This window comes from Microtus oregoni, unplaced genomic scaffold (assembly GCF_018167655.1).
Source record: "Microtus oregoni isolate MIOR12 unplaced genomic scaffold, Mior012 000031F_ref0000149, whole genome shotgun sequence".
Classification (NCBI taxonomy): Eukaryota; Metazoa; Chordata; class Mammalia; order Rodentia; family Cricetidae; genus Microtus; species Microtus oregoni.
This window is the reverse complement of record NW_024543090.1, coordinates 2,688,112-2,714,913: the sequence shown is the minus strand read 5'-3', so window position 1 is coordinate 2,714,913 and position 26,802 is coordinate 2,688,112. Positions and strand designations below refer to the sequence as shown.

The following is a 26,802-nucleotide window of genomic DNA, read 5'->3' as shown; positions in this document are numbered from 1 at the left end:
AAAAACTAAGGCACTTCCTATTGCTCTACTGACCAGTAGCACGAGATCATCAGCCTGTATATTGTCTTGCCTCCCTTCCTGTGGTTGATGTCTGAACTCACCTGCCTCTCCCTTTCTTTCTTAGTGGTGCCAGTGAAGAAGAGGACACATGAAGACGAACCATTCCTCGTGGAAAACACCCCTTCCCCGTGTGTATGTGACAGCGTGTATGTAATGGCTTCTGATATCTGTGAAAGCTGCCTGGCAACAAACTTCTTCCACTGGATATGTCCCCAGATCCACAGCAGGCACACACGTCGCCAAGAGACAACAAGTTTTATGAGTACTGACTGTGGGCTTCTTGTTCTCTTGTGGTAGGTCATGGGAAGAGCCCCTTTGATCAACTTGGAGGCTCTTCAGGCAACTCCCCAAAGGCTGCTTTTGAACTTACTTACTCAGGAAAGCCAGCCCCTGGAATATTGTGCAAGTCAACAGTATCACTTTCTAAGGAAGGTTCTAGAATATCTTGAAAGGAAATAAGTTTTTTCCGTACCTGCAAACAGAAAACCCACTTGGTTTGTACTGAAGCTTACAGCAAATGTGGCCAAGCAGGGCCGCACTGGCTCCTTAGACAGTTTCTCATAGTGCAGTCCTGCCTTTGTGAAAGGCATTAGAGCAACTGGGTGGAACATGGGGTTGAAAAAAGAGTCCAGAGCTAGAAAGAAGATATTTTTAGTATATGGTATTATCTAGGACTTCAGATTCATAATTCAGTGCTGAGGAAATGGGAAAAGTGATTGAAGAGGTAGTAAGAAAATGACTTTAAGGAGTGTGATGGGAAAAGAACAAAGAAATCTGATTAAAAGTTGAAATCAGTGTTTCAGAATTCAGATTGCCCAAATTTTCCAAATTGTCACTAAAGTGTCTGATAGAACCTGAATTCTTGGGCTAGCTGTATGGACTACTATGTCTGTCACAAAATAGAAGACTAGCATGTATATCGCCAGGTGGGAATTGTCACTGTAAAATTTACCAGTTCCACCCCCAGGTTAGCCTAAGGTGGCTTCAGTGCACTGTGATGAGAATCCATGCCACTTGCTGGCTGGCTTGGATTCAGATCCATCTGCCAGCAAACATTCCCTCTCTTTCCTACAATTGGAATCCTCCTTCTCCCTGCAGCAGGCCTTCAGTTCACCTCCCGCACCCCAGCTCTCCCCTCCCATGTAGCATGAGCAGGCATGCCCCAGAGCTGCATTTCTTGGCCTTCTCCAATTTCCAGGTCACAGTTCTTACAACCACACTTTTCAGGGTCAAGGAAGCAGTGGTGTATTGAGAGATACCCAACTGCAAGCTCACACACACACACACACACACACACACACACATCTTCTCGAGACATGAGTTTTTCTTACCAAATGATTTAAAGCCAGGGGATGACATTGTGTTGTAATAGAACAAACAGTTGTTAGAGAAGAGACTGTTCATACACTTACACTGTAGAGATACAAGGTAGGAGACTTGGAAGGTAATGCTCGTTTACAGGTGGACAGTGTGTTCCCTCCCTCTGCTTGTGTGGTATTTCCATGTGAACACTGAGATTCTGTTTGAATTGTATTCAAGCAACCTTGCGGTTGCTGTTGATCAAGCTCTAGACTTTCAGTGTCTCTGAGGTAGATCCAAGGAGTCTGCCTTGGGGGATATCCCCCTTTTCTTGCCTGCCTGCTTGCCTGCCTATAACCTGTATACTTATCACAAAGCTTAAGGGGCAGCTAATGTGTGTACAGGATAGTTCTGAGGCAGAATCAGCACATGCTTACTGTAGGGTCCTATTTATATCATTGTTCAATCCTGTGCATGCTGTAAAATGATTTATTCCTTTGAGGCCAGGAAACTGCTAGGCCTGTATGCTCTAGGTTAGGATTACCCTAGCTTACTACACATATAAGGGTGTCGGGAGGGAGGAGTTTAAAATTAGTATATATATTCATTCACAAACTGGTGGCTAGTAGATAATAACTTAGACAATTTTGATCCTTTACCATCTGTCTGCAAAGACTGAAGAATTTAATACACCCTGAGTTAACAACCTCCATTGATATCCTGTTTTAAAAATTCTTTACAAAGGACCAAAACTACTCTAGAAAAAATGTAGAAAATCATAAGATTGAAAATACTTCAGATTTTGGAAGCTTGTGTTGTCTTTCCCCAGTAATCATTGTTTGATCTTTACATGTTGACCTTGTATTGCCAATGGACAGATCATTGGCTTTTCACACCTAATCATGCTATTATTATATCAGTATTTGGGAAATCCAAGCATTTATGTAGTGGTTATAAACAGAACTATAAAAATATTTGCCAACCTGTTCCTATGAATTATCGTCTGTCTGGAATCCTCAAGGAAAGCTTTCCCGTTTCTTTAGAAAGGGTTTCAGATTTGCTTATGGGCTCCTGCTGTCTCCAGCATCTGGTAAGATTTTAACCAGGAAATTAAACACAGCACAGCAGCTTCTGCCTGCCCAGATCCCTAAGTTTCCGTGGCAGCATTTATCAGTGTAAGAACTAGGATACTTTCTGCAGTGGTGCCAGCTTCATCCTCAGAGCTAGGACCTGCTGCTTGGCCTTGTGCCCCTCATGAGGAAGCTTCTTGCCTTCCAGGTCAGTGTGAGTTAGATTTGTGTGTGTCCTGGTTGACTGTGGAAAGCAGAGTTGACCCGGATCCCTAGGAGAAATCATTAAGTGATTCAGGTAAAGGATGTCTCCAAAAATGAGTTGGGTACCCACAGCAAGTCCTGGCAACCTTCTGAATGTTGAGTTTTTGAGAACAGTTCCAAGAAATGTTTGACTTCTCAGCTCTGACAGCCAGGAAAAGGAAGTAACCTGAGGACAGGCTATGAGGCAGGCTCTCTGTAAATGTGCTGAGGACTCGTCTCTTGTCTGTAGTTGCTAGGAAATGCTGGAACCATTCTGAACACAGAATTCTCTCCCCTCTCTGCAATCAGCTCTCTGCCCCCATTCCATGTCTCACCTACAAATCCAGAGAGAGGAAAAGATTTCAGTTCCCCAGTGCAGTTATGCCCGTTCACATTATAAACCATTTTTCAAAGACATCAAGATAACCTTACTCCTCTTTGTTAGGAGACATTGTAAGTACTCATTATTAACTTGAGCTTCCTTCTAGAAGCTGAGTAGTATTTTCTTTCAGTGTCATCCCCACAAAAGAAACAAAAGGGGATTTGGCCTTCAAGAGGGTAAAGTTTTCAGACATAGTGAAGGTGACAATAGTCTTCAATATCTCCTGCTTCATTGCTATAGAAAAGCAAATCCTCATATTTTAGTAAACTTAGCTACCATATTCTGTACTCTGTGAGAAGGTGCCAATTCAAATCACTGACTTTGGACTCCCTACCTGGTGTGTGTGTGGAGGGGGGGTGTAAATGAGAGAGAGATTTATACACACATGCACATACTATTATTTAATGGTTAAGTGATACTCACAACTGCCCCTGGTGATCTTATATACCACCACAAAGATTTCTTGTAGCTCCATACCAGATCATTGGAGTGAGTGCTGGCTTTCCAGAAGAGCCCTTAGTGGTAGGTGTCAACTTTTAAAACAGATCCAAGGTGACAGCCAGGAAGGAAATTGCACCCCAGCCCCCTTCCACCATGTCTAATAACATGTAAAATTTAGATGCCCTGTCATTTTGGTGACTTGGATCATTTTGGTCACTTCATTTGGGCCTGAGTGTACAGCTGTATAATTTATAACCTTGTAGTAGTCAGAGGTCTAGGGAGTCCTATCTCCCCACAGAGAAAATGTCCTGCTGTTCCTGATACAATACTCTTGTGTAATAGCTGTTCAGTACATGCTTTTCAGGAAATAATTGGTTGCATGTTTACTGTGGGCTGTCATCTAGATTTTTTTGTTTGTGTTTTTAAAGACAGAAATCCCATTATAAATCAAGTGCAGCCCTACTCTAAGGGAACAGGCCTACAAGGGAGATTGCAGATCTTACTGACACTGCCTTCACGTAGCAGTGTTTCTGAAGCCTTCACCCTATGGAATTCCAAGAGCCATAGGAACTGTTTGTTTGCCAAGAAAACAGATCATTTGGATCACTTGGTCTCACATTACCATGTGAGGCTGAGAACTCATCAGAAACACCAGAACTTGGGCCAGAACAAGAAAGTGAAAATAAATGAAGACATTTGAAGGTGCAGAGAAGCAGCCAGAGTCCATACTGGACTTGATGTGACTTTGAGGGGACCAGTGATTTATACTTTGTGGAAGTTAAACCTGACCAGTCTTCTTACAGTGACAGGCCACAATGCGTGAGTGGGTAGAACCAACGAATCCATTGTCTTCTGCCTGTTTTCGTGTACAGTCACATTCCCTCCTTAGTCATCTTCCCCTTCCTCCCTGTACACTAAACAAGGGAACACTCAATCTTTCAAGGGAATCACATATCTCAGTTAATGTTTCAGTATATCATTTTCATACTGTAAATTATTTTGTAAGAGAGATTTACTGCTATCCCAGGATGTTCGGACTTGGCGCCCCTGTGCATTTGGAAATCAATAAACTATTACTGGAAATACCATTTGTCTCTCAGAGTGGTGCACAAAGGCCCTTGCTAGGTGTAAATATTCATGACGATATGCATGCTTAGCTATAGTGTTTGTGTTATTAGATTTGGGGACCTAATTTACTCCTGACTTCCTAAAGTGCCTTCCTTAGGAGACTTCTGGAAGGTGGCAGAGCATTTTATTATTTATAACAGTGCCTAGATTGGATTAAATTAGATATGTGGATAGATTATAAGGTATTTACTCCTGTGATCTTTTCAAACACCACTTACAACTTTACAACTTTGATTAACTAGAAGTAAGATCAAAATTTAGTCTGTGACAAATGTTCTTTAGAAATAAAAACTAAGCAGCACCCTTGAGCAAATTATAGCTAAGCTAGCAGAGCCATCCCGTGGAACGTTGAAGGTACCTATTTGAATATAATTGATGAGAGAATTAAATTGTAAGTAAACTCATTTCAGGCTGGCTTTGCACATTGGGCCAACTGATGTACTGAAATCTGGAGTCGTGCGCTCAGGCCTTCAGTAGCCAAATGTGAAGATCAGAGATGCTAGAACTATGCGGATCTGAAAATGCAAGCCTTCCCAAAAGCATAAAACTTAAAGTTTCAAAATCCTGAAAGCCACCTGATACTTGTGAATCCTGCTCTAATTTCCTTTTCTCAAGTGTGTCTTCATTAAGTCATTCTACCTGGTACTATGAGAACTTTGATTAATTGATCATTTCTTGATTCTGCATATGTGTAGTCTCATTTCCTTTAGATTCATAAAAAAAGTGAAACTGCATCTTGTCTGTAATATCTCCTGGTCTTCACAAGGTCACCCAATAAGCCGAGCTGGATTAAAGCCCCAGAGCAGAAGATTGTCTCCTGGAGCAATCATTATGTCCCACTTCCTCCCCAGTTGCTGAGGGCACCTCCTCTGCTGGGGGTTGAGTGGGTAGCATTGCCAGGCGCCAGAGCACTTGGTAGTCTCCAGCATTTCAAACCACAGTGTATTGGAAGGTCTTCACCCTTGCATCCTGGTGCCAGTACCTCAATACCGCATCCCGCTGCCCTGCTGCTCACTTTATCTTTCTCCTCAATACCGCATCCCGTTGCCCTGGTCCTTCTTTATTTTATTATCTTTCCTTTACACCGCTCCTTTTTCTTAATTGATCGTTTCTTGATTCCACTTACATGTAGCCTCATTTCCTTTAGGCTCATAAAAAAGTGAAATTGCACCTTGTCTGGACTTTCTCCTGCTCTTCACAAGGCGCCAGAGTGAGATATGCTCAACAGAAAGTCAGGCTACCAGCCTTTCAGCAAGAGAGAACAACGATGCAGCAAATCCATGAGAAACAAGACTGAAGTCATTCAGTGGCTACACTGAGTGTCTGTTAAATATTGCAATTTCCAGTGTTTAAACATTTATTTTGTTAACAGTAATAGCTACCATTTAGTGATCTCTTTGTCTGGGCCAGGGACTCTCCTCGTTGCTTTTCACATTGCCTTATTTAATGCTCAAAGCACTAACACTATGGTCTCATTTTATTGCTCAGAGATCATATTTAGAGATTTAAGTACTATAACCAAAGTTTATTTTAATAAACAGAGAGCCAGGATTTAAGTAACCAGGCTGTCGGACTATGGTGTCCACTCTTCACTCCTAGCTCTGCTGACTCCACCTGGTATTGATAAAGACATCATGTTGCCCCTGGCACACCTTCCATGCAGGTCAGTCTTGGACAAATAACTTGAGCCTTTTTTAGCTCTTTCTTTATACAGCTAAGAAACAGAACAAGTGAGAAAAAGACTAAAGATACTGCAGTCCTCTTCAGACCAAGAGCTGTGCTTTAGGAAGGAGGGATACTATTAGACTAGCCTTACCTCCTTCATTTCAAGGCCATAAATAATGGAATCACCAGAAGACAGCATCAGGGCTGCTTTGACTGCGACCTTAGATTCTCCAGTGTCAGCCAGCTCTGACACAAAGCCTGTAGTCTAATGAAGCATCATGAGGATGTCTCCAGCAGCTTGATGAAGTCCTGCTTTCTGTTCTTGGAAAAGGGTGGCAAGAGAAGCTGTTTTACTGTTCTGTGTCTGAGATGGCTGCATATGCCATATAAAAAAGGACCACAATCTTCATGCCATTTGAGGTTTCAGTTGCTGCTCATTCATCTAGTTTCAGCCATCTGATAACTTCATTTATTTGTGGTTCCTGAACATAAAATCCAAACAAATGACTTGAGAATGAGTAATTGAGACAACTGGGAAAACCCTAGCAGAAGTGCGACCCACTGAAAAATGACTAAAAACTAAGAAATAGGCAGCCAAGCCTTCTACCAGTGGAAATAAATACCAGAAAGCAAATGTGCAAGGGAGGCCATACATCCAAACATCAGGCACCTGCCCAGAGCTTCTGTTCTCACTCGGCACACAATCCTAAATATTTGATTAGTTTCCAAGTCTGCCTGCAGAAGATTGAATTTAAGGAAGGGAAACAGACTTCCAGAGGAATCAAATTCAAGGAAGGAAGAGAGTGACAGCAATAGAGAAGATAAAATGTCAAGTGGACTCCAAAACTCACTGTATAGAGGACACTTAGTATCAAAAGAATCTCATTGTATCATATTCAAAATAATAACTAAGCATCACATGTACACAAAAGATGCCAAAGATGGTCAGTATTTATACAGTAGCTGTTTTTAAATGCTTATGACAGATGGGGGTGGAGAGAAACCTCCTTGGGATTAAAAGGAATAAACCATTGACAATCCAGAACATTTAACTAAACAAAATGTGCATTCACTTAGCTGAGGCTTCATTGTGCCGTGAGCTCTCCCCAAGCTTTGTAAGTGACTTTCACGCTGCAGTGCTTTGCATAGAATGGCATGAACAATAGTAGTGCCAAGTTTTCAATGTGAAGAATAAAACCAATAACCAGAATACAGGTCAAATTCTGCAACAACAAATATTGCTATTATAAAAATCACTTAGGCATCCCTAAGCCTCTGTCGATTGCCCATTTATTTTAGGCAATAGTCATTACAACAAAATCAGAAGTACCAGAAAAAAAAAAAGGAACTAGACACTCTGCAAATTGAGTGTAACACAATTTAACCTGTAATAGCAGAGTTTCAATTCTTCTCCAATCTGTGCTGCAAGAAGAATAAACCCGAATGTCAACACAATCCCAGCCTAGAATGCTGTTGGTTAGTTGTTCTAGGAGAAGAAAGAATTGAGAAGCAAAGTGATCATGGAGTTGGATGCCATTGCCTCCCTAGAGAACTTTATCTATGTTGGAGCCATGAGCCAAAGGGTATTTGACTTCTAATTCTGATGGAGTACATATACTAAGACCTGGAATGAAAATTCAATTCATTTCTCGTGGCTCATTAAGGACTTTGGGGTAACCTGTTCCTGATCTGGTGACCCAAAGATTTTCTTAAAACTTCCAGGAGCGTTCAGGTGGAACTGTCTTTCTGTCCAGTGAATCCCACATGACTATAAAGGCACACACTGTACTGATTGTGTATAGAAGTGGTGTGTTAATCGGTTTCATTGCATTTGGCACACAGGCAAGGATTTTTCTATAGATTTTTGCTGTGTTTGTGATCAGAATTTTATCTTTCACTGTAATATTAATCCACCATCTTCCTTTTACATAAATGGTTTTCATTATTTCTTTGCAACCAGCATTTTGTATACTTTTAGCAGAAAAAATTAAATACCAGTTCACTTTAGAAGCATATAGCCAGCAATAGAAAAGGACGGAGGTGGGAATTGTCCACATTTTCCCAATGAAAATATCTGGCCCAGGTCCCAGATTCATATCATACTCCAAAAAAGCCTGCAAATTCTGGGCACCATTCAACTTGTAGAGGTGATATCTTCAGACCTCAGGGTAAGACAGGTCTGCAGCCATGCCACTGCAGAAAATTCTCTGCTTGCTTGATTCTCTAAGCCTGGATGGACGCTTAAAGCACTTCTGTGCCCCACACAGAGATCAGGTTCAGAAGGGGCCAACTGTTCTGCTTGGTCTTGACAATGTTGAGTCCAAAAATAAACCTATTGGCTACTTGCTACTTTATTACAACATCTGGAGGTGAGGAGTGTTAACTGAAAGTAACTTTTCTTACTATTTTCCCCCAAACCACCATTAAATGACCTTTTGGACCCAGGTAAAGACTATATCCTTGAATTAAAATCAGCCTGTTCCAAGAGGCCAGAACCAGAGTAGAAGCGTGCACCTAAGAAGTGGTCGTGGTGGGAGCGTGAGGAGAGTGGTTTGGGGTAGAGATGAGCCTGACAGCAACAGAAGTGGACATTCTCTCCTGTTACATAGGCAGCAGATTGTTTAACCTACCGTCCCCTATGTGATGCAAAAGACCAAAACTTACTGCTCCTAAATAACTGTGTTTTGGTCCCCAGTGCCCAAGCTGTCTGTATCCCCTGTCCTTTCAGCCTCTAGTTCCTCTGCTCCACTCTTTCTCTGAGAGTCATTTCTTTAGTTCCTGCCTATGAATGAGAAGGCAGTATTTGTCTTTCTGTGTCACTTCACATCTTGTCTCTCAGTTCCACTCATGACAGGAGGAGAGAGGAGATCATGTCCAGGCTGGGCTCACATAAGCTGAACCCCACCTCCAAAAAACAAAATATCAACAAGAAAAGAGGAAAAATGAAAGAAAAACGTTACTTTCTCAACACTTAAACCAATTCTATGTGTTAACAGGTAAATTAGAACCCATTTACCCTGGAAGATAGGGCCTGTCTGATCCAAGAAAAACTTCCCATTAAAATCATACCTAGCCACGGTTGTTGAAGCTATACTTGCCTGTTATTTATTCAACGCTGTCTGCTAAGCCCTCCCCCAGCTCTGGCAAGAGGACAAGACCTGGGGAAAGAATGAAGGCCCTTGGGTCTACCACTTGTGGCTACAGATACACCACCTGTGGGCTGATGACAAAAATCCATGTGGAGTGTTTAGTGATGGTCCAGCCATAGGCATTCTTTCATACTGTGCTGCCGAAGCCCATCACTGCCCTCGGAAGACAGTTTCACGATGACTTACTTCCTAATGATCCCTGGCACAGTCTCAGAGGGACAACGGCTGCCTCTCCTCAGGCCTGGCACACTGTCAGATGGCAGAAGGAAGTCAGAAGTGATCCAGAGTTCAGTCATCCACCCACCTCCTTCCGCTGCTCTGCCCCTTCTTCCAGTCTCTCCATCTGGAAGCCATGAACTTCAAGGATTCCAGGCACAAATTCTCAGGTTTCAAATGTTTGGGAAATTTTTCAGCTTGAGTCATTGTTCAAGAGTAAGAGGATTTGGTTTGGAAGAAAAAAACTAGGTAAGATCCTTTCACAGAAGAGAAAATAAGGTGTGGTGTGGACCCACCCTTTGTCAATTCGGCTCCCAAACCACACACACTGCCTAGCCCCAGAAAAGGTATTTCTATTTCCCCTCGGAGGTAACAATAGCAAAACAGAATCTCTACTCATAAAAACATGCTCTTCCCCTTCTCTGTAAACACAGCTAGCCTTGGCTAATGTGGCGTAATTGGCTTTGTGTGTGAGTGGGGAAGAGTCTCCAGGGAGTGGAATGAAGAGTGATGGAGTGACAGGAAAAACAAAATTTAGACCTGGAGTTTTGGGGATGGTGGGGGGAGGCCTGTTAACACGAAGTGCTGTTTATAACACTACTGTGGCATTGCTAAGAAAAACAAAACAAAGTGTGTCTTTTGCCTTTGGAACGTGAAATAAGTGAAGCTTGCTCCTGAGCCTGGGTTTCCGATGCAGTCTTGGGTCTAGTACTGACTTTGTTCTTTCCTCACTTAGGGAGTAAACAAGTAGTTGATGCACAGGGACTAGTACAGTGCTGGAACACACAGTGAGCCTTTAGAAGTGGTAGCTTTTGATAACTACTCACGGGACTGACAGTCACTTATCGCTGGAGTCCCTTTACAAACATAGGTGGAACGGATCGTTAACGTTAGCTCACACACAACTTCTCAGTCCAGCCGTGAGATCCTCCAGGCTCTTTCATGGATCCAGTTACATCTATTGTAAGTACTTCAGATTATCATATATTCGTTTATTCTTTTGAGGCCTGTGAAGGTTGGATTGTTGGCTGCTGTGTTACCAGGGCTAACAAAATTGCCTCACACAAATAGCTATTCAGACATTTTGTGGATAGACTGACTAGCATTCAAATGCACTCTTTCTCCAGATACTATCTCATGATGCTGAATGTCTGAATCAGGTGCTACCCCCAGCAGACACCTGTTTCTCCTAGCAAACCAAGGAAGAGAGTTGAGAAAACTAACTCCCATCCTTACTCTCCCTCCAAGGGACTGTGTGGTCTCCAGCAGCCTTGCCTTTCTCCATACCCCTAAAATAAGGTAGAGTCTTCTAAGATGAGGATCTTCCATTCTCTCCCAGGTAAACTCTTTCTCAGGCTTCAGTCTAGGGTTTTATTTTGTATCAAGAAAGTACAGCACTGGTCTGTTTAAGGGTTCTACCAATATCCCAAGCAAGCTGAGGGTGGTGGCAGGCCCCTTTACCCCAGTTTGAGTTTACATCTGTTTTCTGGACCAGGAGCCTGATTGCACAGTTATAAAGATGAGAGTTTGGGGCTGCATGGTAGAGTATTTGCCCAGCATGTGCTCAACACCACAAAGAAGAAGGAAAAAAAAAAAAGAGGAAGGGGTGTTGTCATCTGGCTTCTAACAACACTGGCCATTAACTCTTCCCATGTCTTCATTAGCATTGTTATCCTTAAAGCCGTGGGAGAACCTTCAGACACAGTTTCGGTGTGACAGGCAGCAGCATGTGGGTGGGAGGCGCTGGAGAGTGTGTGTTCAAGTCCAGAGGAAATATGTGCACATCGGGAAGACAAGTGACTGTGCGCCCCTCCAAACTGCTGTTCTTGCCATATTAGATCAACATTTATTTAAAGGAAAGGATGGAGGCAGCGTGAGGAGTTTGTCACTGGAGCTATGCCCCACCTGCACACCACACCCAGAATCAAAAGCTCTAACCCCTTTTTAGAAGACCTTTTAGCCACCATCTGTTGTCAGTCCAGCTTATCCTGGGGTCTCGCCCCACCCACTTCCAAATGGCTTTCAAAGTCTATCTTGCAACCGCATACGGTTGTTTCCCTAAGAGGTGTTCTTGGGAGTCATTTTTGCCACCTCGTTTTTATGTGAAGTTTCGTGCCACCATTCCCTTACCCCAAGAGACTATATATATACAGTGTGTGTGTGTGTGTGTGTGTGTGTGTGTGTGGCTGGTATGGTAATTCAGTCAGGACGCCATTCCTCTCACAGAAACGTCCGTGGCCCCAGATCACAACTCCCCCGCATGCAGCCGTAGGCTGTCTGGTGCAGAGTTCATGTCCTTCCGTGTAAAAGGAGACACATGGGTGGTATTTTCTTTAGAGATTGTCAGACCCTGTGGAATGTCACAGGAGATTTAGCAATGGTGAGGAATAAATAGCCCGGCCTGCAAGGACAGCTGTCTTTGCTGATTCCCTCTCTCTCACCCTTATCCTTGGCCTCCTCCTCCCTTTTCACCAGGGACAAGGGAAGTTTACCCATCGTAGTATACATGGGCAGAGCTGTTGATAGTGTGGAGTTCAGCTGCGCTGCTGCACACTTCTCAAGGGACTTGGGGTTGTCACTTGTGTGTATGTGTGCACATGTGTGAATGTATGTGTTTATCTTTGTATTAATGTTTGTGCCTGTGCATATGGGGATTTGATTTTAGGAATAGACAGCACCACGTGTGACCTGAAATTGAATGAGCTCACCATTTCGTTTCCTGGTGCTTCAAGGCTGTGAGAGGAGGGAGACGACACTTCAAGCACAGTGCTGCAGAGGTTAAATGAACTAGTAGGTTGATCGGATAGTTATGGATAATAACCTTATTATAGAAATTCATTAGTGACGTGTCAAGCGGGTATTTTGGAAGAGAAACTCGGTGATAGCCAATTGTATTTCCCAAAATCTCTTTACCTGGCCTAGAGCAATGGCTCAGTGGTTAGGAGCACATTCTGCTCCTGCAGAGTTTATTCCTGTACTGCCAGACAACTGTGAGCTGTGTGCAATACCAGGGCCAGGACACCAACACTGAGGACTCTGAGGGGAACCCATAGAAAAACAAACATAATTAAAAATAATTTTAAAAACAAATATTTAAAAGACACCTCTTTAAAAAACTTTGACACATGCAGGCGCTTTTACATAGTAATATTTATGTAATATGTTTCTAATGACAAAAAATACCGTAATGACCAAAATATCTATGCGGAAGGGACCGGCTGTGACTCTCGGAGAAGCAGAGCAGAAAGCCACGAGTGGCCCTCTCTCTGCCCACTGGCCTAGCCAGTAGTATTCTGGAATCTCCCGTCTGGGTTGGCAGTCGCAGCTCTCCTTGCAGTGACAGCCTCTCTGGGGTTCTAATGAAGCGATGATTTTGTTTACTCTGAAGAGTGGATTTGTGTCACTCAAGCCAAACTGAAGAGATCTGAGCCCTGCAGAAGAAAAGAGTGAGGGGCTTAAGCAAAAGATACCCCGGCTCATGTCACACATGGGTTTGAATGGGCCAAGTGGGTGGAAACCCTGAGTTCTGGCCATTGGCAAACCTTAGCCTGTTCTCCTGTGAGGGGAAGAAGAAAAGGTCATCTGTGAGGCCTCAAACGGATGTGGAATGAGCTGCCCCTTCCCTCCAGCTCTCCTCATCCTTTGCTCTGCTCTTCGGGTTTGTGTGCTGTCTACTGCCGCCAACACCGAGGTGAGACACGGAAACAGGCACTCTGCCTGTTCTGTCTAACCTCATGACTGTCACCTCCAGCCATCCAACACCCCTGTCCCCAAACAAGAGCTGTGCTCTTCTGCAGGAGTGCTTGGGTTCTTCTTCTTGTCCTTGGCCTGTCCTGTGCTTCCTTTCCTGGGATCCTATTTTATCTTGTAGGAGCGGACCTCAATTTATGCCCGTTTCATTAAAGAAGAGGAAATAGTGATCACAAGAAGAGAAAGAATTGTAGTCTTGGGGTTTCCCTCGTGCTGCAGACTCCTTCCTATCGTGATCCCTCCACATGTGTCCTTGAACACTCCTTTGGCCCCTGACCCTCCATAGTCCTCTTCCTTGCCTTTAAGAGATGACACTTGCTTGATAGACTTGGAACGTGCGCTGAGCAATGAGTATGAACACATTGGAAACCCGAGTGTCCTACAAGCTGTGCTTAGCAACAGAGGTTAGCTGTGAGGACAGAGATCTAAGCCCAAACTACCCTAAAGGGAGATTGTGATCTAGGAATCTCCTTCAAGAGTGATCCCCCATTGTAGGAAAACAAAAAAAGCCTTCATCTTACCCCTGCATTAGTACACTTTTGACAAATCTTGGCAGTTGGAAATCAAGGGGGGTAGGACTGGGGAGACGGCCCAGTGGATAAAGTGCTTGTCATTCAAGGCTGAGTTCCTACGTGGGCATCCCTAGCACCCACATAAATGTCAAGGAGCCCACTCACCTGTCACCCCAGCACTGGGAGAGAGCAGAGGAGGGGACCTAGAGCTCTTTGACCCATCAGTCTGGCTAATACAGCAAGCTTCAGGTTCATTACAAAGACTCAGCATCAGAAAGGAAGATGGACGTCTGGAGAAATGGCTACGTGTAGGTAAGAGCACTTACACCTCCTATGGGAGGACCCAGGTTCAGTTCCCAGCACCGCATAACTGCCTGTAACTTCGGGGATCCAACTCCCTCTTCTGAACACAGGCTCGTACGTGCATCCAGTGCACGTGCATACACACACATACACATAAAATAAATATTTTCTTTAAAATAAAGAACAATTGGGGAAGATGCCCAATGTTTTCTACAGGTGCACATACAAGCAGAGACAAAACTAAACATCTGGCACCTCTGAGCTTCTGTCTCTAGCCTATATCTCCAGCATTAATGGGATTTGATGTACAGTACCAGTCTAGGCCAGCAGGGGTCTGCCATTGTTTGCTTTTAGCCAAAAATGAATTTGAATGGGGAGCTAATGGGCATAGCTCGAGAGAGCCAAACTCCTAGATATAAATAATGAATCCATATTTGTCAGATTATGAATAGCTCTGTCCAGCTCACAGGACATTGGATTGGTTTTTTTATCCACAATGAAGTGCTTGTTTTAATCTAGTTTTTATATTTATCCAGAAGATATGTTCATAAGGAAACCTACCTTAATCTAAGAGCTTGGACCACCCAGGTTTCTTCCAGAAACAAGTTAACAGTTTGGTCTCTGAAGCTACCTAAAGGACCAATATTGGTATAATAAAAAGACAGTATGTCAAAAAGAGATTAGATGTCTCCAATTTATAGACTCCACTGTAAAGAAAAAACAGCAATTAGTCTGGAATATGGTGCTTCTAGAGTATTCTTAGGAAGAGTGCTCACACATGTACATGTAAGACAGAGGTCAATGTCAGTGTTTTCCACTTTCCCTCTCGGTCTTGTTTACTGCAGGCAGGGTTTCCCACTGAATTTTGGGCCGAAGGGTTCAGGAGCCCTCCTGTCTCTCCCTCGCCAGTGCTGGGATTACAGGTGCATGCCACACACTGACTCTTTTCTTTACATGGGTGCTGAAGATTAAACTTGGGTCTTCATCTTGTACCGCAAGCAAACCACTGAACCATTTCCCCAGCCCTTCTGTATCATCTTTAGAGTTGGTTTTCAAACTATGTTCTCAACCATTTTTACCTCCTGACATATACACTTGTTGTGGACTAGTTATAAGAAGTGCTCTTAAACACTTGAGTTCAGTGCTGCCCGGTTTTCGAAGGCCTTTACACATTACCTCATCTGGTCCATTTTTATAAGCAGTTAATTGCTAGTCTCATTTTATGGCCAATGAAATTGAGCCCCAGGCAAATGAAGAGAGTTGCCTAAAGTCGCACCGCTAGTGGTGGCGAAGTTGGCAATTTTCCATGCTGATAAGATAAAGTCCATAGGTATTAAATGATTTTAACATGAAAACATTTATGTCAGGCAGACTTGTTAGGAGTTGTGTTTTTTTTTCAGCAATTAGTCTGATTTTACTTATTATCACCTATTTATATCTTGTTGCCATTAGACAGCAGTGTTGTCATTCTCGTGGGGGTGTCTGGTATTTATAACTGTTCATCCCTTCTCTTCACACAACCCCACCCTACATTCTGCTGTACAGGGAGATAGCAAAAAGCAGCAAGGATCCAATCTACCTGCATCCAAAAGCTTTCTCAGCCATTTGTCTCATGGGGAAAAGCAAACTTTATCCTCACAGCAACCGGAAGAGCAAGGTGCTGCTTCTAGACCACATGAGAGGGAGGCCAGCTTCCCCGAGGATCTTCCGTTTGCCCTCCCAGGTTCCCACTTGCTGTGGTCCTGAGCGCAGGCCCCCTAGAGCTGTCACGGGAGCAGTGCGGACTCCATGCTTTTGTAGTCCCAGGGTGGTGGTGGCTACTAAATGAAATGGAGCTTGGCCTTATACCCTGGAGAATAAGAGATTCATGTTACAGGTTAAACAACAACAACAAAAAAAAAATCAAATGCAGTATGAAGTCAAACAAACTTTGTAGCCGACTCTATAATTTTGATATACAGCCACCCCAAGCTGCTCCTGCTGCCATAGAAATCTTACTTCATTTTCTCCTCTCCTTTTTGTTAGAGGTTTATTGGCTCCAGACATGATTAAGGAAAGGAACCTTGAGCATGGCTGCCTGTGGCTACTCACACACCAGACCTGGTTGTGATGATCTGCCGAAGCTCCAGTGTTAATTCCTGCAGGCTGAGACTCGAGTGTGTGCCAGCCTTTTGTAAACCTTCTCAGAAACAGGACTTTCGGATGCTTGGCAGGTGCCTGCGCCTTCTTCTTGAAGCATTGGGTTGAGGCAAACCCCAGCTAGGGACTTTGGTAACCTGACCAGCCAGATTGCCTGGCTCCAGAGGTTTACCTGAGTGGTCCCAGGAAAGTCTTGCCTCTTTTGTCATGAGTGGTTCAGAAGTAAGGCTTCTGAGAAAATTCCTCAAACCTCCAAAACGCTGTGATAGGGCCCATTTTTCTTCTTTCCCCAAACAGTGCCTGCGCTTCACTTTGCGCCTTAGGAGGAAGCATTATCTGCAGCTTTACCTACAAGGGTGGCTGCACAGCTCCCCATTCCTTCCCTCCCAGCATGCTGTCTGTTGGAGAAGCCTGCAGATGAAGAAACCAGAGTAGAGGAAAGTCTAGAACAAACCACAAAGAACTGGACCCAATCTGTTTGCTTTCCAACCTGCTCTGTTCTCCATCAAACTGGTCTCACCCCTTGTCTGTGGAGGAGAGGACGACAGCTTGGTCTTTTCTTTATCCCTGTCTTTACACGGGTCTGGCCACGAGACTGGCTCACGGAAGCCGACCTTCTGGTTCCCGCCTGCCCTGCCAATCTCAGGCTAGTTCCACGGCTGAAGTGCTGCTATTGTTTGGATCTTAGGTATTATATGAACGCCCATGTGTTAAAGGTTGTCACCCTCAGAGTAGCACTCTTGGGAGGCAGTGGAGCCTTTAGGAGGTGGGGCTGTATGGGAGGGCCTTAGGTCATTGAAGGGACAGCCTTAAATGGGATGGTGACCTCGCCCCTTACTGGCTTGCTCCTGGCCATGACATAAGCAGTCATTCTAGGCTATACATTCCCAGGCCCCCAAAGCATCCAATCATGGACTGCAGCCTCCCAAACTGCGAGGCAGAAGAGACGTTTCTCTTTATGAGATGACTGTCGCGGTTATTTGTCATAGTCATGGGAAGCTAACACAGCATCCTCTGCTGCTTTCTATAACCTCTGAAGCTCTCCCATTCTCCAGAGCCCCCCTCAAGATGAACTCCAGCTCTGTCCAGAACTACATTAGAGCTGCAGGACATACCAAGCCTTCAGCGGAGCTTTGGAACTCGTCATTTGTGCCCCAGGTTTGGCAGCTCCCAAGTTTGTATCGTTCCTGTAAGTTTTAACTATCAACATTTAACTCTTGTCGCTGACCCTGAAGTCTCCCAAGGGTCTATTTCTGGATGCCATAGGATACTTCCTTCCTTTCTGGAGATTCCTTCTGTATTCCTTTGTTGTCCCCTGTGTGAGCCACATCAGCTTCTCCCTAGTCAAAAACACAGGCTTTACATACCAATTTCAGCTGTTGCGACCTCTTCCTGTAATGCACCCCCTTTTCCCATGCCCATCCAATAACCTCTCTTCACTGGCCTGGGAACCCCATGAGGGAAGGCTGTAGTTAGTCCCAGCTCCATATTCTCACAGCACCCACCATGCTGTCTGGCCCGTTAGAGACACCTGGGAATTCTATAGAATACTGGATGGATGGATGGATGGATGGATGGATGGATGGATGGATTTCCTTTAGCTTCAAGAACACTTTCAGCTCAGATGGATCTCTCAACAGTGTAGAAGATTGTAGTCAGCCAAGTCTCACCTGGTTACCAGTCTCCCTCATTACAACAGTTAATACTGTCACCCTGCCAGAGTCTAGGGTCACCTCTTAGCAGACCTGTGCAAGATTGTCTTGATTAGGTTAACTGAGATGGGAAGACACACTCTAAATGTGAGCAGTGCCATTTCATGGGCTGGGGGTTCCTGGACTGTATAGAGGAGAAAGATGGCTGAACACTAAGTCTTCGTCCATCCCTCCCTGTTTCCTACTGTGAAAGCTGTGTGACCAGCTGCCTCAAGCCGCTGCCACCATGACTTCTCCTCCATCATGGACAGTACCCTATCTATGAGTCTGGACCTATGAGAAAGCACCCTGAACTTCCTCCCTTAATTTGCCTTGATCGAAACGGGTTGTCATGGCAGCAAGGTGAGTCACACACACCAATGCTTTAATTCTGATGAGTGAGGGAGTCTATGCACATGCATGACAGCCTCTCACCCACCTTCCTTCCACACAGACGCCGAGACAGGTTTTAGGTGGCACTCCTCGCTTCTGGATTCTAGACTAGATTGAGCCCTGGGCTGTCTTGATTGGTAGTGGCGAGTTGTACAAGAAAATGAAATTCACAAACACCTCGATTGCACTGACAGCTCTGACCTTCTCTCTTGATCTGGTGTTAATAAGTTAGAAACAGAAGACACTGACATTTGGCCCTCTCTCCCCTCCTTCAGCCACACTCCAGCCAACCAATAATGGAAAATCAAGTATTCAAAAGGCCCAGAAAGATTGAACAGAGCTCAGCTTCTGAGTTACAGCAAAGATCATTTGGAAGGATTCCTGTGTTAAGAGAGTCTACCTGGGGAAACGGTATTGCCAGCAGTGGTTAAATGGACAAACACTGAGGCAAACAGACCAGAGGCCAAGTGCGGACTCTATTACGTTTTGTCTGGGGACAGCTACCAGGTTCTAAGCCTCTCGAAACCCTGATCCCCTCATCTGTACACCTTCCTTTCTGGGGTTTGGACTGGAGTCACAAATGAAAAGACACGCCGGAAGTAGTGCCTCTGAGGGTGCACAGGCTGAGCCCCCCTGCTGGATTCGGATCTGGTGCCATCTCTCTATTCTTGCCTGTTCTAAAGGAGACGAAGAAGCACGGTGAACTTGGCCTGCACTAAACTCCTCCTCTGGGGCTCACTTCCCACAGACCGCAAATCTCACTTGGTGTGCTTTGAACAGTCTTCACTGACATTTGAATCTAGCACCATTCATGGTGCCTAGTCACTTGCCCTGAGAGCCCCTGCTTTAGCAACTGAAGGTCCTTTTGTGAGCCGCTATGTGGTTGCTGGGAATTGAACTCAGGACCTCTGGAAGAGCAGTCAGTGCTCTTAACCTCTGAGCCATCTCTCCAGCCCAAAGGAGGCTGCTTTTCTTTAATGAGAGCTAAGCTGCTTTTGTGGTCAGGAGCTTGTCACCAGCAGGGATGAACCTGAGAATCAGTCCTTGTTGGTGGCTGGGGCAGGGATGAGGATGTGGCCGAGCAACTGTGACTTTGCGACTCCACACCCTCTGGAGTCTCAGTCGCTGTCCCAGACCAGCCGCCGCATGTATACCCTCAGCTGCTCTCGTATCAGGACCTCCATCATCCAGATTGGGCTGGTGGAACACATGTACTCCCAGCAGTTTGGAAGGATAGAGTAGGAGGAGTTCAAGTTCAAAGCCTGCCTCGAGTGAGTTTGAGGCCAACTCAGGCAATTCGGTGAAACTTCATCTCAAAATAAAAAATATAAATCAAAAGGGGCCGGGATTCAGCTCAGTGGTAAAATGCATGCTTAGTGTACACAAGGCATTCAACCTTCAGTAACCTAGAAAGCGGAAGGTATTTCATAGCATCCCACAGATGTAAAAATGGGAAGCTACCTGAGGCCAGCCTCGTCTAACAGTGAGCTCCCAGTCTCAGAGAGAGATTCAGGTGAACTACGCCTGAGGATCAACGGTCCACACTCATAGGCGCATGTATATATGTATACTCAAGAAAACACATGCACATGTACACCGTGCTTGCACACGCATACGCATACACATATAAACATAAAAGGGTAGAGTGGGTCAATTGCAAAAGAGCCAGCAGCCAGGCAGGAGATGACAACTGATCCTCAGCCTTAGTACTGGGGACAGGAGAGAGTGGTGAGGACTGAGGCTAAGTGAGAACAAACTTCCCATCTAACCGGAGCAGCTGTCGCTCAATTTCAGCATGCCAGCCCAAAATTTCCATTCCCATAGGTGTCAGAGGGTGAGGATTTTAGTATAAGCACGCCATCTGGGGAGGTCGGTCTCTGCCTTAAAGGTTCTTTGGAAGTTTTGGAGGTTCAACTGGATCCAAAGCAGTCTGCGGCATCCAGAGGGCAGCCACGGGAGTGAAAGGAAGTGCTGGCTTTTGCAGCTGGCCCATCTCGACTCGGAATGCACTTTCTGCCTTTCACAAGTCATTGAGAGTCTGAGCTTCACTTAGAACAGGAAAATGAAAGTTCCCGGCTTCCTGGCAGGTTCGTGAGGATGTATACAAAGCATTTAACATGGAGTCTGGCACAGCAGACCCTCGATAAATGATACTGAGCCTACCTTGAAGTCCTGGCCTCTTTCCCTCTAAATGTGATCCCCCCATTGGCACTCAACTTTCAACCCTGCCCTTCGCAGCATCCATGCTGCTGTCCAGAAGCAGTTCTTCCCCACCCTGGCTTCATTCCTCCCAAGACCTCAGTCTCACAACATCAACTCTGCTTCCATGGCAACAGGAAGTCCAGGTGATTGTGCTTCTGACTCAGTGGCACTAACCAGAGGAGTGCAGTCTCTCCCAAGCTTGACTATTTGTAAGAATGGCTCCCAGAACCCAGAAAAACAGGATATTAAGTCACGAGTTGACTACAGAAGAACAAAGTCCAGGGGCAGCTTGCTGCAGTTCAGATGTGGAATGTTCCCGAAAGGCCCATGTGTCGAAGGCTTGATCCCCAGCACTGGACTAACAGGAGGGTCCTCCAAAGATGGGACCTACTCATTTGGGGGCATGTCCTAGAATGGAACAGTGGGACCTGGACACCCAACTGCCAGCTGGGAAGCAGCTTCCTCCACCACCTGCCCCCCCAAAGCACAGCTTCGCCATGTGCAAAATGCGTGAGCTAAGTAACCATGGACTGAAACTTCTGAAACTGTCATAAATGAACCTTCTCAAGTTGGTTGTCTGTGAGATTTTGTTACAGCAATACAAAACTAGCACATAAGCCTGGCAGTGATCACACGCCTTTAATTTCAGCACTAGGGAGGCAGAGGCAGAGGCAGGTGGATCTCTGTGAGTTTGAGGACAACCTGGTCTACATAGTGAACTCCAGGATAACCAGGGCTTTGTAAAGAGACCCTGTCTCAACAAACAAACAAACAAACCCAAAACAGAACTGGCACATAGTCAAGTGGGTGAGACGAGAGCGCTGGGATGCGGCTCAGTTTCCATCCCCAACATCACATTAACCACGTGGTGGTGCACACCTGTGACCGCAGCACCTGGGAGGTGGAAGCGGAGGATTCCGAAGCTCAAGGCCATCGTTGCCTACTTAGCGACGTGAGTTCGGGTCTGGCCAAGAGGAGGAGGAAGGAACGACAAGAAGGGAAGAAAAGAGCAGAAGAGATAAGCCTTTGCAGCCCAACGGAAAGCTTCCTCTGTCCCCAGAAGGTTCACGGGGTAAAAAAAAAAAACCGACAAAAACTATCCCCTGGAGAAAGGCAGACATGTCACAGTGTGATTAGCTCACCTGCCAAGGAGAGGGAGAATTGGGGGACAGCAAGGGAATTGTAAGTGATTCTGGGGGAGGAGCTGAACTGGGTTAGAGAACACATAATACCGTCAGCCTGCATTTAGCCCATCAAACAGACAACGGTTTACACATTGTTCTCTGTGGGACTGAGACAGAGGGCAACACCCTGGCGGACATTTGTCCAGGAGTGTTGACACACCGGCCTCTTTTTCTATACCCAATGACATTTCAGTAGGCAGACTGAAGGCCACAGAGTTGTTGTTTGGGGGAATCCAATCAGGATGAAAAGAGTTAGGGCTAGGATGGAGAGCAACATTCAGGTCGGGATCTGGATTCACGAGTCTTCAAAAGACTTCTTATTTCTGTCCAATCAAACTGTCCAAAATACTTTTAAAAAAATTACCTTGTTTTAGGAGTATCATTCTCCAAGTCTGCAAAGAAACATGTGACAGAGTATGGGGATGGCACAGGGTGGCACAGGGCTTCTGGGGCCTCTCCAGGTGTGCTACTTGTGGTCACCTCCATGGATGATTATCTTTCAGAGGCTTTCCTGCATAGATCTGCCTAAATCCTGGGCTAGTGGAAAGTCAAGGGGCCGCCTCCCTGGAAGCCAGCCTTCTTCCTGAGGAGCTTGTCAAAACTCACCTTATTCACAGAAACTCCAGGGTGCTTGGACGAGTTTTTTATTCTCACCTTTATGCCTCTGGTAACCTCGGAAATTTCAAAAGGATTTGGGAAGTCCATGCTAAGAACAGAGACAATGACTAAAGCTGTCTCATACTGTAAATCACAACCCCACACCCCTTTACCCCACTTTATGCCCTGCAGTCTGACCTCCAGGGACTACATCAGCCAGCAGGCCCCTTTCCCCTTCTAGGTTCCAGTGGGGCTTAGCAAAAGAGAGGCACCAAATGGTGACCAAAGGTAAGAGAAGGAGATGGGAATGTTTGGTCCTTCAGCTCCCTGTGTGACAAAGCTCTGCTCCTGCTGCAGCTCCAGCCCCAGGAAGGGCTATGGCTCTTTCCCTCCCTCCCTGCCTCCCTCTGTCCCTCTCTTCTCCTTTCAGTCCTTCCTTCCCTTGGGTTGTTTTGTTCTTTTGTGTTTGGGAGGGGCAGGATCTTGTATGCACAGCTGTTTTTAAAGGATCCACTCTCTTCTTTATCCTTTCAGTGAGAGGTGAAAACATTTCCCCCATATTCCCAGCCCCAAAGGATTTCTGCACCCCATATTGGATTCCTTTAATCTGACACTTGTGTTTGTTCCCAGCTGCTCAGCCCCAAAATAACCACACAGAAACTATATTATTTAAATCAGTGCTCTATTAACTCTAGCTTCTTATTGGCTAACTCTTACATCTTAATTTAACCCATTTCTATTAATCTGTGTATCACCACATGGCTGTGGCTTACCAGCTCCCTGGGGCAGCTACATGGTGTCTCTCTGACTCCACCTTCTTTCTCCCAGTGTTCAATTTAGTTTTCCCCACATAGCTCAACTCTACCCTATCACAGGCCAAGGCAGATTCTTTATTCATTAACCAACAAAAGCAACACATATGCAGAAGGACCTCCCACACCATTTCCCCTTTTCTGTTTAAATAAAAAGGAAGGTTTTAACTTTAACATAATAAAATTACATATAACAAAACATTTATCAAGCAATAATTATAGTTACAATACTTATATCTACTTTATCTTTTATCATAACTAAGGAAAACTGTAATTATCTATTCTTCAACTCCATCAAAGACCCCAGAAGGATATAATATTACCTAAGTTAAGAGGAAGTGCATTGTAAGCAACTTCTAAAACTTTAGAATTGACAGAGACATCTTGCTGCTTGGACAGTCACCCAAAGCTCTTCTGTAATGTTGTGGACACCCATCTTCAGCCTACAGACCCATAATATCAGGCAGACTTTTCCAATAAGCAGGAAATTTGAAGACCTGTTCTGCCTTGTAATGGCAGTTTGTCAGTCACTTTCTTCTGTGTCCTGCAGAATGTCTGGCAGACTCTTTCATGAAACAGGAACCCTGAAGGACTGTCTCACCTTCTGTACACAACTTCAGCAGTCATTTCTCTGTGAGTCCTGCATGTCCAGTTCATACAGCAAAACATCAATCCAGGCAATCCAGGCAAGAGCAGTTCTTTGCCAAAATGGCTAGCAAACTCCATAAGGAGTTTATTCGATGCCCATCTTTCTCTTAAAGTTATTGGTGCTGCCTGGAGCAGATGTGTCTCATTGTCATGAAAAGTCCAAGTTATTAAAACATTTTAAATGCCATATACTATGGGTCTTTGAAGTGGTTGAGGAATACCTATCTATCTGAAATATATATCTGTACATTTAGAAACCTAACACATCTATAAACTTGATTATTATAGATGACTCTCTATTAACTCATATTTTTAATTATACACTACATTTTTAAATGAGCTGTACAAATACAATACCTTAATCAAGAGCAGAAATATATATATAACAAAACTGACCTTAAATTTGTATCAACAAACCAAGATCCATACCAATACAAATCTTTATAGCATATCCTCCTTTAAATGTAAACAAACAATCATTTAGGGAATTTGAGTATAGTTCTCTTCAAACTGCTTCCTGCTTTTTGTTGGGTAAAGTAATTTTGGGGGGTGTTCATGGCAACCTTTCAGGGAGAATCTTGGTTCATCAAACCACATTAGTCTGGAAAGATTACACAGGTTCTCATCCTCTGGGGAAACAAACAAAAAAAAAGAACCTCTTTTCCAAAGCAACATATCCTTACACCCAAAATTTGAAGACAAGATACCTTTAAAGTATATATGTTTGTTACTTAGCTCCTTGAGAGCCAAAAAACAAATAAACAAAAAACCCATAATGATATACATAATTTAGACTCTCTGTGTATATTCCATCTTTACATGGTTTATTTTTCTTACTCTATTACTTTTTCTACAAGTTTAATGTTTATTTTATTATCTTTCTCCTTTAATCTATGGCTATCTATACTCTTTTATATTACATTTACTTTCTCTTTATTCTTTTTCTTCTCTCTCCCAACCCTACGTACATTTAAAAACACACGGTGACTCATTTAGAGTTCTTTTATGTCTGAATCTGCCCTATTGTGTATCTGAAATCCTTTTCTGTCCTCGAGAGCTTTTAAAATGGTAAGCTGCTTGGTTGCAGTGGAACTGGGTGCTGGCTCCACCACTCTCTGCCTTTCAAAATGGCAGAGGTACCATTACCACCAGCTCTGGGACCACCTGGTAGGAGTCTCACTCACCACTTTAACTCTGAGAAGGAGTGTGCAGCACATAAACCCCTTTTCATGCAGCGCACTGCGCATCCTGGAAATATCTCTGTGTACGGCAGTGAGAATCTGCCATGCTCTCCTGCCTGTGAACTCCAGCAGTGCCAATTTGTTGTAGAAGGCCGCTTGTTTGTTCCTGGCTGCTCAGAAATAACTACACAGAAACTGTATTATTTAAAACACTGCTTGGCCCATTAGTTCTAACTTCTTTTTGGCTAATTCTTACATCTTAATTTAACCCACTTCTATTCATCTGTGTATCACCACATGGCTATGGCTTAGCAGTTAAGTTTCAGCTCATCTGTTCCCGGTGGCGACTACATGGTGTCTCTCTGACTCCACCTTCTTTCTCTCCGCATTCAGTTAAGTTTTCCCCACATAGCTCTACTCTATCCTATCACAGGCCAACACAGATTCTTTATTCATTAATCAATAAAAGCAGCACATATACAGAAGGGCCTCCCACAGCACTTCAATCACAGGTATAGGAACAAAGCCCTAGAGCAGTGTACTTGGAATTCATCTGAGATCATCAGCAACTCTGCCTCACCCTCCAGCTGACCGAAAATCCATTTATCCAGTACATACAACATTGCCTGAGAGCCCAGGCCACTGAGGTCTGAGCACAGTGATGGAAATGGGTTTGTTCAGTCACAATGAGTCAACATGCACCTGTGGTGGGTCAGGTTCTGAACCAGGTTCTCAAGACCCAGCTGAGGTGAAGGGAGCGATGCTTGTGTGTTCGTGGGTTTGTAGTCCATAGGATTATGTGCAGAGATGTTCTAAACAGATTCCATCTTTGTAAGCCATTACGAGCCCAGCTGACTGGCCAGTGCTCTCATGATTATAAGGGTCCAGGAGTGTTTGTGTGTGAATGCAGGAATTAATTTATTTTTGTTTGCAGCCAACAGTGTGGGTCAGACCTAAGTCCAATCCAGTTACCAGCCACCTTAAAGTCAAGTGGCCACGGTGTGAAGTTCTGGGAGACTCAAACTTAAACCTTCAGTTCAGGCCTTCACAGGAAGCCATCACTTTCTTATGTGTTGAGACAGTCTCTGCTGGTGTAAACCCTCAGGCTTTTTTGTGCCCTTGCCTTTGTTTGTTAAGAACAAAGAGACATTGCTTGGAGACCATGTGTGATCATGAGACAAGCTGATACTTTTAAGTGTGACAGAGGAAAGAGACAAAGAAAAAAAAAACACCTGGATTTTATGATATCACTTAGTGTCACATCAGCCATGGGCTGTGCGACTCAGGGTTCGTATGATAAGCCCCTCTTTATATAAGCTCTTGCCAAGTAGTTGGTCTGTTATATGGATTCAACAATTTCTATCTGGAGGAGCCCTTCAAGGTTGATTACATTTCTTCACTTATGACCAAGGTCCAAAAATGAAAGGACTTTGCCCAAGAGTCTGATAGGCCAACATGAGTTCCCATCTTCTAGCTAGCTGTAGTCCAGATTTATAATCTATACAGGGCAGAGATTTGCACACACACTCTCTGTGTATTTCAGCTGTATGTTCATCTGTAGGTCTTTTCAACACAGAAGTCATCTGAGTCATGTTTGACTCCCATAAAAATGCAGCCCATTTGAGCACCCATGTGGTTATCCTGGTTAACTATGCCTTGGGGGCCTTCAGACCTGAAACAGAAAAATGGATCAAGTGTGCAATGAAGACATCTATGAGAAAATGCTGCTCTCTGTCT

At 44.5% G+C, this 26,802-nt stretch overlaps 1 protein-coding gene across 1 annotated transcript in view; it reads left to right on the top strand.

Moving 5' to 3' along the window:
* Trim44 (tripartite motif containing 44) overlaps positions 1–4,581 on the top strand; it is a 107,081-nt gene extending 102,500 nt beyond the window's left edge. The window contains exon 5 of the mRNA XM_041678806.1: positions 125–4,581. Within this exon, the coding sequence (XP_041534740.1) occupies positions 125–152 (28 nt within the window). The 3' untranslated portion in view covers positions 153–4,581. The remainder of the gene's footprint in view (positions 1–124) is intronic.
* Positions 4,582–26,802: the final 22,221 nt, after the last annotated feature.